This window comes from Emydura macquarii, unplaced genomic scaffold (assembly GCF_026122565.2).
Source record: "Emydura macquarii macquarii isolate MOO-44397 ecotype Brisbane River unplaced genomic scaffold, CSIRO-AGI_Emac_v2 contig_1876, whole genome shotgun sequence".
Classification (NCBI taxonomy): Eukaryota; Metazoa; Chordata; order Testudines; family Chelidae; genus Emydura; species Emydura macquarii.
The window spans coordinates 25143188-25155206 of NW_027132013.1; the positions used below are offsets into that span (position 1 = coordinate 25143188).

A 12019-nucleotide genomic window follows, 5' to 3' on the forward strand; every position below is an offset into this window, starting at 1 on the left:
AGCGTTGGCTGCAGCGAACGCGCTGGCCCCGCCCCCACGGGGCCCACCCCCGCAGCGTCGGAGTAAACTAGCCGCCAGGAGAAAAGTGCCTCGCTCCATGGCCCGCCCCTCGCCCCCCTGCAGTGGAAGTGCAGCTAGCTCTGCGGTGGAACATAGCAGGCAGCGCACAGGATGACCCGTCCTGGAACCTTAAGCGATCCACCCACATCAACTCAAGCTTCCTGCCGCTGCTCAGGGCAAGGTGACACTGTGCAGCCAGTTAGGCTATTCCGAAGGGAAAGGTAAGGGCTGGACTTGAGCTAGAAGAGCAAGAACAGCCCCTTGGGAAAAGTGATGATAGGTGATGGATTAAGTGGAGTGACACAGAGTTAGGGGTAATAAGAGATTTACTAGAAATATGAAGGTACAGGTGAATAACAGAATGAAAACCATTAAAACAAAACACAATCAGTTTTTTTCCATGTAGACAAGTCAATTTTACAACATTAAAAATGTGTCTGGGGACTAGAGGTAAATTCACAAGGGTTGAAAGGATTTTTAAGTACATCACATATTTACAAGAGTAAAAAAGTTGCATAATATAGTTATGCTATGAAGGGGAACCCCATATGGTGGAAGAACTTAACCCTGATAGAGATTTAAAAACATCTATCAGATTAGAAAGGGATTCTCTTGTGTACTCTGTGACCCCCACATTAATCTTTAATTCCTTTGTTTACAGTGACCTATGCTCCCAGATCAAAGTCACACATACATATGAGAAACTGAGGAGGGCAAAAACATGACACAAGGATTAGTCCTTACTCCTCATGTATCCAAGAGCAGCTCCACCTGACCAACTGTGGCAGCATACTCTTCTAATTCTGTCTGAAAGGATGGCTGCTTCTCCAGGAAATTGTTTCTATCATTCTCTGCCACTTTCCACATCTCTCTTGCTGTCTATATGAAAAGAGCAAGTTAGTGCACAGTAGGTACTGTTACAAATATGTATGCCTGCACAGAGGAGGCCAAGCTAAAACATATTGACTTTTTAAAATGTATATAAATCAAGCCACACTAGAAAGACCACTTTGCTTCAATACCATTGCTTGTCGGCCTGCCTCACCCCAAAGCACCAATTTCTTACTAAGACAGTCTGGTCAGGCCCAGTCCTTGGTAATTTCAAAACTCCTGCTGACCAAATGAGAATACAGCTACTTTTTTATTTTTGGTCTTCATCCAACTGAATCAAAGTTAACTCAGTAAAGACCAAAGTCTAAGGAATCTTGGGTATTCTGAATTTACCATGCTAGTAGCATAGTAGGAGTACTCACTCTGAAAAGATGCTTGTGAAACACTGATACAAGTAAGGAGCATTCTAGCCAAATTTCAGCAGAGGGCCTTATTATTATTAGCATCTGAGCACCTTGCAACTTAATTTTTTCCCAACACCCCAAAGGAAGGAAAAGTACTGTTCTCCTTATTGTACAGATTGAGAAATGAGGCACGGAGATTAGATGACATGCCCATGGTCACACGAAAGTCTGTGGCACAGCAAAGAATTGGACCCAAGTCCGAGTTCCAGACTACTGCCCTAACTACTGGACCATCCTTTCTCCCATGAAGTCCAACACCTCATCTGTTGTGAATAAATCGTGGGATCTTTAGTGACCATAAGTGGCAGTAACTTCTCAGCACATACATACATGTACACATCTAGGACATTTCCTCTCCGCTGTCCCCCTTCCCCTTCCCCCCACAACTCTGCAACATTGGTTCATTATTATTTACAGTTTCATTAAACTTCCTGATGCACCCTTCATTTTTCTCTTGGAGGCCTCTCATTCAAGTTCTGACTACGCTTAATCCTGATTATCTTTGATTATATTAGATCTTCCAAATTCAGCTGGCTATTAATCTCAGTGACATGACAGATTTTAGCTGTAATCCTTTCCCATCTCTTTAGCAACTGAATACCACCCAGAATGTTCTTACTACCTGAATATTTACAGTAGGAGACAGGGTAAAAAGCCTACTACAGTATATTAGTTTGCTTGAGGAGAACCCAGGAAAACAGAACTTCAGCTATCCAGTTGCCTGGTTTGGTACGAAGCAAAGGGTTGTCTTACCTGCAGTTCTTCCTTCTGTTTTGCAGCCATTTGGCTGAATAGTCTCAGTTCTTCTTTAAGATTCTCTGTCAGCAACTGAAGAAAAGCCCAAAGCAACTAGTTTATCCAGGTTCTGCACCATGGCAATTCTCAGCAGTTGCCTCTATTTATCAATTCAAACTTCTAGTAAACAGTCTGTTTAACCCCATTCCAGTCCAACAAGTTCTCACCATGGTCTGCTTCTGACACTCCTTCATATCTTCTTTCTCCAAGATTTCAATGCCTGTAACTGGTTTATAAATACTTTCATAAGCTTCTTTAGTAGTTACCCATACAATTCCTTACTAGCTGTTAGGCCACACCTTCATCCATAGTATTAATTCACTTCATTGCAGAATCACCCTCTTTTAAACCTATATTAAGAGCAAATCAAGTATTCTAGGGAGCTCTGAGTCTGGTTCCTCTGAATAAGTGGAGAGCCAGATGGAACAAATTCTCCCTTGTAGCCCAGAGTGATTAGTGCCAAACTCTCTGCTGCTACATTGAAGTTAAGAATGAATGTCACAAGTGTCTTGGTTACAAAAAAGAGGTCACACCCGAAGAATCAGGGTACCAGTTATCAGGATGAGTGGAAGATAAGGGCCAGCTCCTCAGTCAATGCTTACAGTTGAAATTAGTTCTTACCTGGATCAATATTTCTGCTTTCTAAAATCACCATGCAGCTGTCTTGAAATTTCTTCAGCTTTTGAACTTCCTCTTCCAGGACTTCATTCTTTTCCTTCAAGTCTTTTATAGTGACCTATCATTACCACACAGGTTAGAAGTCAAGTCAACAGACACCCTAAAAAGATTCCTCCTGCTTCCTCCCACCTTCTTCCCAATTAGCAGCAACACCTGATCTGAATGCATTGGAGAGAGGTTCTTGGACACTGATTTAGTGCTTACCACTTTTTAATGCTGACATTAATGGAGCTGCCTATAATAATTTACTATCATCTCTTGACTCGATTGCATATGCATATATTGTTAGTTCACTAGCAACACTGTAATAGGAAATGCACTCCAAGAGGGGGAGGTAACTCTTGAAAGGCCCTTCTCAGTAATCACTTGATGGACAATGCTGGAGCCATTTGTTCTGAAGTGCTGGCTAAGCCCCCGTATTGACTTGCTAAAACAGGTTTATCCAGGAATGTCTCAGTCCCATGATGAGACAGCAAACCTCAGAAGGGTTTAAGAGATAGAAAGCCCAGGTCTACAGTAGGAGCACTTATGCTGGTATTGCAATTCCAGCATACCTTACCAGAAAAGCACTCCTAGTGCAGACACTTTATACCAGCAAAAGCCACACTTTTGTCAGTATAGCTTACTCAAGCACTGCACCCTACCCCCGAGAAATAAGCTATACAAGCAAAAGCCCAGTTTTGCTGGTAAAACTGCATCTGCACTAAGGGTTTTTACTGGCATAGTTCTTCATAACCCTGACTGACATAGCTTTGCTGACAAGAGTTTACAGTGTAGACCTGGTCATGTTGTTGAGGAAGTCAGAATGTTAAGGGGGAGGGGAAACGACTGAAGCAGAAACTGTTGTGTGGAGACAGCAGACTGCTCCCCAGGAGGCCAGGGGGTCTAGGATAAGATAGGCCTACTTAAGCTTTTATGTAAAAGCACAGACTTTTGTTTTAATAATCCTTATGCTGTGTTTCTATTGTTCAGATTAAAAAACACTCAAGGCGGCTGTTTTGTGTCAGTGTTCATTCCTGAAGTGAAGAACTGTAGGTACCCAAATCCAGTTGGATCCACTGAGTAGTCACACTTGGTACTGTAGCCTATAGCCGGACCTAAGAGAGTGGAAGAATCACAGGATTTTGCCTGAGATGGAAAGACTCAAGATCTAAAAGCTGGAAAGACCAAGAGGGGATAGAGGTACAGCTAGCCCTGAACCTTGACAAATTCATTGCCTTCTATTCCACATACCTAATATCAGGCTTCAGTCACAGCTTTAAACAAGTAATTGGGAGTGTGGTACATGGAAACAGAAGAGATCTTATTTGGACTCACTGAACAACAGTACTAATCCCCACACAGCTCATAAAAGTATTACCTTATAACAAGATGATCAGCCAAGTACTGCTTTTTACCTGTGCTCCTGCCAGCTTTGAGTGCAGTTGCTGTTTGGCTATTTCCAACAGCTGGTTCTTGGTCTTTAGCTCTGCTTCCAATTTGTATCGACTCATGGGTCTGTAGAGAGTCACACATCCATTGAGGATTTAATAGATGTCAGATTATGTTTAGTATTTAGCTAAGCATGCTGATTAAGATATGAAAGGGAAGATGTATATTACTTCCACTGTTGCCCTGCTTGACCAAGGAAGTGTCAGACAATGTTCAATGCACCTTCAGAGAAGTAGCTGACTATCTTCTTGAAAGATGGGAGTGTGTAATGGGTGTCCACTGATCTAACTACTAGTGTTTTGGGCTCCACATATCCAGAGTTTATTCCTGGCCATTAGCGCATGAATTAGACCATGTTGTATATGGCCCTGCAAGTCTGGGCCGCATCACAACAGCTAATAGTACTATTTGAGAGAGGGGCTTTTTTGGCCCAACTTACCCTCGTGCAATTGTTGCTGTCTTCTTAGAAGGAGGCTCTGCTGTCTTGGTAGATCTAGAAAGACTAAAATGGTAGAAGTATCATTAGTATCAACAAGTGTAGCATTTTGCCAAACCAACTGTCACTTTAACAAAAGCCTCATTTTCTATGATTTTTTTTTATATTGACTAGAGTACCTTTTGGACATGTTATTACATTACTAAAAACCTGAAATTTATCAGTGCATGTACTTTTCATTTACCCTTGGTTTTTGGCTTTGAAGGCACCATCCTCTGGAACACTTGAGCTAAAAGTGAAAGTAGGATCTTTGCTGAGTTCCAATTCAACTGCTTTGTTGATACGCTGTTTCTTCGATGGAAATTGTGTCTGTGTATCTGCAATGAGAGACAAGTGTCACAGCACAATGAAATCTTGGCAGCTAGGGGAATTAACAAAAGAGATAGTCCTCCACTTCCATATTTCCAAAGAAATTTTGCACTTTAGGAGGCATTGTTTGTACGTTCACATCTCACCTCTAAGGAAATGTGTCGTAACAATGACTAAGTAGCACACCATCCCTAGGGTCTCCAAATCCTGAACAGAATAAAGGCTCAGTGTCGCGCTGGCTGGATTTTGGAGGGGTGGGGGCATTTATTGTATTTTTAACATCAATACATCAGAATCATAATTCATATGATACATTTATGTTCATGTGTTATATGTGTAATAGAAATTATGGATATGGTTGACATATCTATTTCAAATTGTGCTATGTCTGGGCAACACCACAGACAGGATGGCTGCAGCACAAGCGCCTACTTAATGGCCCATTAAGGAAACTCACAGGTATGATGGACCAGGGGGAGAAGCCAGGGATACACCTGATGAGTATACTATACTATACTAACTCATGTGACTCTGGACTCCATCTTATTCCTGTAAAATTTCACAAGCAGCATGGCAAAGGCCAAAGGACATAGAAGGCAGCTGCCTGACATCCATTATGTCTTTAAGTCTTCAGCCTACCTCTGGATCAACTCATCTACAACTGAACTGAAGCTGTGAAACAAAGGACTGAGACTCATCCAAGTACTGGATGTATACCAGAGGGACTATACAAGCCTGCAAACTCCACTATTCTATTAGAAACCTGATATACAATTGATTTGAAAGTCCATATATATATGTCTGATTGCTTTAATCCTTTAACACTTCTCTTATAGTTTGTTTCTTTCTTTTTATAATAAACCTTTAGTTTTAGTTACTAAAGGATTGGCTGGCAGCATGGTATTTTGGGTAAGATCCAAACTTATATTGATCTGGTACTGTGACTGACCCTTTGGGGTCAGGAGAAACCTTTTTGGTAAAGAGCACAGAGTTTTAAATAACTGGTCTCTATACTGGACCTAGTGGCTGATTGGGAGCAGAGACTGGAATGCAGTAAAGGGGGCTGTGTATATTTTTATTTTGGCTTCTTGATAACCAGTGTGGGGAATCAGATGCACTGTTTTGTGGCTGGTTGGGAAGTCTGACTTCGGTGTCACGGCATCAGTGCTGCGAGAATCTGTTCTCCTGTTACAGCCTGCCCTGACCTTGGCATTTTCAGGTGTCTACTCTAGGCATGGACGGGTCACACTCAGATTGAAAAATTTGTTATTTAAGCCCTGGATGGGCTATGGTAAGCAATGTTAGAATGTAGTTCACCATTCCAGCACCGGATAGGATACCCTGGTTTCATGACACAGATTATCATTGCAACATCAGGCAGGTACATGAACACTGCTTTGATAGCCGAAGTTCTTCATTCAACAGTGAACAACAGATCTGAGCTATTTAAAACTTCTAAGGTTAGAAGATCTAATATTTTAACTTGATGTAGGCAGCTACAAACTTGTAACACTGAGATGAAAGTCACACAAAGCTTGTTCTCTGAATACACAGACAAGGGTGTCAAACATCTGGCCTGGGGGCCGGATACAGCCTGCCAACCTTTTTGGTCTGGCCCCTGGCAGCAGCACGTGCTGCCGCAACATCTCGCAGCATTGTGCTCTCTGGTGGCGTCATGCGCTGCTGCCAGAGGGTACAACGCTGCGAGATGTCGCAGCGTCGTACGCTGCCACGAGATCTGTGTACTCTGGTGGCAGCGCGTGGAGCGCTGTGTGCACGAGACACAGTGCTCCAAGTGCCTAGTATTTCAATTGATGATCTGCATGGCCCACTTGAAGTACATTTATTTCAAATCTGGCCCACCATAGCAAATGAATTTGACAGATGATGATCTGGCCACTCAAACATTTGATACTCCCACTAGTTATGGAAGACCTTGTTCACACCACGCAGTTTTGAAAGTTCAGCTACAGGCTATCAATAAGAGCATTAGTGTAAAGCAGCTACAGATGTTTTTAGCCATCATATTGTTTTGATAGCCTCTAAACAGAGTTAGGAAAAACTGTGGTCAAGATGACTTCTCCTGGTTTACACTGGCCCTGCCAGTATTGCTAGCATTGGTGGAGTTGCACCAGTACTAGACCACAGTGGTAGAGTTTTTTAAAAAAGCTCAATGGTGATGCAAACTGATTTAAAAAAAAAAAAAAAAACCCAAACAAACTGATAATAAATGTGCAATCGCCATCTTCTGTAAAATCCAAAGCAGAGACAAGCACTTGTATTTACTGTAAGGTCAGCACTATATGCCCTCATGGGATTGATCTCACCTAGTTAATCCAACAGTGCAACTAATATGCCTTGGCTCCATTATGTTTTTACAGAGATAGTTAACATGCATTTGTTATCCCACAGTAAAAACACTGGAAGTGAAGACAAGCCTAGGAGGCCAAGCAAGGAGAGTTTCTGCCCAAAATACAAATTTCAAGAAATTATGAACACGAGAGAATAGCATGCTAAGGGTTTTCTGTTTATCACTGTTATAGTCAAGGATGCAAAGTAACTACAGAGTTTGATATTGGAGGAAATGTAGTTAAGATTAAAACCATTTTGAAAAGTAAACAGTATTAAGTCATGGTTTTATTAAAAGATATTGATGGACATTTATCCCTGATTCTTTAGAGAGCAACGTTAATACTCTAGGAAGTTGAGACCCATGTCACCTTCTGAATCTGAAAACCCTCTCAACACCACATCTCACCAGTCTTCTAAAAGTCAAATGGCCATCTACTGTCAAGAAGGGAAGGGCTTGTATTCCTTCCCACCAATCTACTTTGCACACACACAAAAAAGTGACTGTTCTAGTACACCTTCTCCCTCCTTAGGTTTTGCAAGAAACTAACTTGTATTGAGACACAAAGAGGTGCTAAACCAATGGGAAAAAAAGGTGTCTTGAAAAATGTAACATATTAATGTTTGTCAACGTAAAAAGACCACATGTATTTACAAGAAGCAGGCAATACCACCTGGCTACAGCTCAAAAAACACTGGACTCCCACCCTTAGCTACGGAAAGAAGGGAGGCAGAGGATGATTAGCAGCCCTATGAGCCGAAGGAGGTTGGAACATTTCCCGCAGGCAGGGCAGGGCAGGGCAGGGCGACTGACCTGTGGGGACACCGTGGCACAGCGCAGTGGGGTGATGGAAGCTATAGACCGGGATCCTGGAGTGTTCGTTCTCCATGACTTGCGGGTGTCTGTGCAGCGCGAGCCTAGAGGCCTGGCAAAAGGGTCACAGAAAGGAAGCGCTGATCAATAAGTCACGGGGCTTTTCCAGGGAGGGGAGAAGGATGCGTCCCCGAACGCCGCTCCCCCGGCCCGGGCGGGGTGTGACGCCCCCCCAACACACACTTCGTAGGGGCCCTGGCCGCTGGGGAGTGTCTCGCTCCACCCCGGGCAGGGACACACTCGCAGCAGCTCGGCGAGAGTTTGATGAAACCCCCCAACGGGTCGTTCCGCCGGGCCCGCCCCGCCCCGCGCGGTCGCCCTCGCTCCGAGGGACCGTTTCGCTCTGCAACCCAACGCAGCCCGTTTCACTGACACACGCACGAGCCCGGCCGCCTGTGCCGGAGCCAAGGAAAGCGCCTTCCCCACAGCCGCGCCCGGGTCAGGGGAATGAACGAGCCCCGGGGCGGGCCTCGGAGGCCGGCTCCCCCACAGGCCAGCGGCTAGCGGGGCAGCCGAAGCAGTGGTGATAACGGCCGCGACAGAAGCCACCTACCCAAGCACGTGCGCGTGAGTGCGTTCAACGTTCCCGCGCTGCTGCCGTTTGAAAAACGGAAGAGAACGGGTCGGTAAGTCGACGGAAAAGGCAGGGCCGGGCGGGGCGAAGAGGAGCGCAGGCGCAGAGCCTGGTGGCAGCGTCACTCTAGTGCGCAGGCGCCGCTTCATGTTTGCACATGCGCCGAGGGGAAATTGAAGCCTCCCCCATGGGTTCACTGCCCTGAGTCGGGGCAGGCATAAGCCAGTGGGAGGGGCCGAGATGTGTGAGGTGTCCACGCGCACGTGCCACCTCCGGCGGCGCTGGCCAGAATGGGCCGGGCTGGGGGCAGGGACGGGAGTTCTTGTGTTCCATCCTCTCGTCTCCTCGGGCGGCGCGGCCAGCAGCGGGTCAGGCCACCAGGCGGCGGAGAGAGGGAGGCCAAGTGCTGCGCGGCTCGGGGGTAGGCGGGGTCCTGCTCTGCGCTACGGCTGTGAAGGCGCCAATGGGGCAGCAGGGAGCTGCCCCTCTTCTTTGTCCGCTCAACCCGCTGCGCCGCCGGCTTCTGGTTTATGTGTGCCTGAGCGCATTGGGGGGCCCTGGCCCCATGTGATACCGGACAGCAGCAGCGCGTGGAGCGGAGCCGTGGAGCTGGTGCTGCCTGGCGGTGATTTGCCCCCGTGCCAGGCATGGGCAGATAGATAAGCAATTGCTCAGAGCCCCGAGCAGCCCAAGGGCCTCGGGTTTTTTTGGTTTGTGGGAAGACTGCAATTAGTAACGTATATGGATGGGAGGACCTATTCCTGCTGGGGCGCCCAATGCGCTAGCACAGCCGCGGCTTAGGATCCAGGGCCCCCATCCCGGGGAAGACAGGGTGGCTGCACGGAGCCAGGAGCAGAGCTGCTACCGACTTCGGGTTTCCAGGTCACAGGAAAATGCGGCATTTGAACATCGGTTTTCATTCCGCATCAGAAGCCAAGCCAACTCTTCTTGCAATGCACTTTGCGACTGCCAAACACCTGCGTTTCGGAAGAATGCTGTTCCCCAACATTTCAAATTTCATTTGCAATTTTTTCAATTGTATGTTTTTTTTCTGAGTGACACATTATTTCACTGTGTTAAGAGGAGTGCATGGTTAATAGTAGCACATAACTTTGAGTGTCAGACTTTCCTTGCAACACAGCAGGACTCAAAGAAGAGCTCTGTGTCTCAGAAGCTCGTCTCTCTCACCACAGAAGTTGGTTCAATAAAAGATATTACCTCGCCCACGGTGTTGATCTAACAGGAGATGTTTTATCAGCATTAAACAGCTGTCCTTAATGATTTTAAAAATAAAGCAAAAATAAGAGACTATTTCAACTATTATGCCATGTTATGCTTATCAGCAGTAGTGCATAATATGTACATACACCACTGTATTCCTGTATAGGAACTAATATATTGTTCACTACTGCTACTGACATGTTATGAAATAACGAAAATATACAAATGAAAAAACAGACTAAAATTTGAAACAATTTAGACATTTTTCCAAAATGAAAATTTTCATTGTGAAAATTGTTTATGTAAAATTTCATCAAAATTGATACGACTGGGGTGTGAGGGAAGGCTTGGTCAAAAACAGCTTTTCCCAGCAAAAAACTCTTGATGAAAATTTTCTGACTAGCTTTAGTCAGTGCAGCTGACCTAGGGGAAAGAGTCTTAAAGGGCACTGGTGCCATACGTGTTTACTATATGTGACAACAGTGTCCATTCTGGTTTTTTAATTATTTATTTTAAAATTATTTCAACAGATACAGTGATATACACAGTCCACAAATAGTGGAAAATAATGATACACTAGTCATAGGTCTGAATATACAGGTATGAATTTGACCAATTAAGAGTGAAGCATATTTTATGATCTCTAGTACTTCTAAATGGACACCTGAAGGCAAGCAAAAACAAGGCCACACAAAAACAACATGGTGAAGAGCTGTGGAAGCAGAGCTGAAAAACCTGGGTTACAGCTGGGGAGCCATTGAAAGACTTGTCAGAAACAGACAAGAGTGGAGAAGCTTCGTCACCCCCCTAAACGCCAGAAGCGTAATGGGGGACTAATTAACTAACTAGGACTTCTAAAATCCTGAATAATATGGTTTGTGATAGAAACTCTTAACACACTCAAAATTGCATTGTGGCTGCTTGTTGCCCCTAAAAAGTATGCTCGGAGGTCACAGACAGACACAACTGTATTTTTGAAAACTCCCCACTTAAAAATGAGAACTTGATCAGATTTTTTGGACACATTTCTCTCATAAGAAAGGTCACAGAATGTCAGACCAATGATCCATCTAGCCCAGTATCCTGTCTTCTGACAGTGGTCAATGCCTGGTGCTTCAGAGGGAATGAACAGAAGAGGCAATCATCAAGTGAGCCATCCCATCACCCATTACCAGCTTTTGCAAACAGCAATCCCTGCCCATCTGGCTAATAGCCACTGATGGACCTATCATCCATGAATTTATCTAGTTCTTTTTTGAACCCCATTGTAGTCTTGGCCTTCACAACATCCTCTGGTAAGGAGTTCCAAAGGTTGATTGTGCGTTGTGTGAAGAAATACTTCCTTTTATTCTCTTTAAACCTGTTTTAAACCAAATTTCATTTGGTAACCTCTGGTTCTTGTGTTACAAGAAGAAAAGGTTACTCACGTGATGCAGTAACTGATGTTCTTTGAGATGTATCCCCCCGTGGGTGCTCCACTTTAGGTGTTGTCGCATCCCGCGCCCTTCATCTGAGATCTTCCAGCAGTATTCGCCCAGGTTGCGCGTGTGCACGCAGCTCTCATCTTGTAGCGCTGTTGGCGCATCTTCTAGCACGCATGCAACCTGACCCCCCCTCAGTTCCTTCTCTACCATAGAGTTTGTGGTTAGAACTCCCAAGTAGAGGGGAGGAGAAGGGGTAGTGGAGTACACACATCTCGAAGAACACCAGTTACTGCACCAGGTGAGTAACCTTTTCTTCTTCTTCTTTGAGTGACGTCCCTATGTGTGCTCCACAGGTGGGTGGACTATAGGTGACTATAGAGTAGTGCCCTGTACTGGAGGAGGGACTTCAGTGTTAATTATTTTGTACAGATGACAGTACCGTTAGCTGTAGTGAGGCATCCCTGGCAGATGCCTGATCAATAGCATAATGTTTTATAAAGATATGTGCTGATG

At 44.9% G+C, this 12019-nt stretch overlaps 1 protein-coding gene across 3 annotated transcripts; it reads right to left on the bottom strand.

The window, feature by feature from the left end:
- Nucleotides 1–368: 368 nt before the first annotated feature.
- Nucleotides 369–8967, bottom strand: KNSTRN (kinetochore localized astrin (SPAG5) binding protein). 3 transcript variants are annotated; one of them, XM_067558161.1, is made up of 9 exons: nucleotides 8841–8967; nucleotides 8228–8339; nucleotides 4940–5072; nucleotides 4699–4761; nucleotides 4226–4325; nucleotides 2772–2886; nucleotides 2318–2376; nucleotides 2109–2183; nucleotides 369–935 (listed from the first exon to the last, which is right to left on the bottom strand). In XM_067558161.1, the coding sequence occupies exons 2-9, from the start codon at nucleotides 8301–8303 to the stop codon at nucleotides 858–860; spliced, it is 699 nt and encodes a 232-aa protein (XP_067414262.1). In that variant the 5' UTR covers nucleotides 8304–8339; nucleotides 8841–8967; the 3' UTR covers nucleotides 369–857. The 3 variants fall into 3 exon arrangements, with proteins under 3 accessions (XP_067414262.1, XP_067414259.1, XP_067414261.1); XM_067558158.1 differs by having other exon boundaries at nucleotides 369–939; nucleotides 8841–8965; XM_067558160.1 differs by lacking the exon at nucleotides 8841–8967 and adding an exon at nucleotides 8669–8782 and having other exon boundaries at nucleotides 369–939.
- Nucleotides 8968–12019: the final 3052 nt, after the last annotated feature.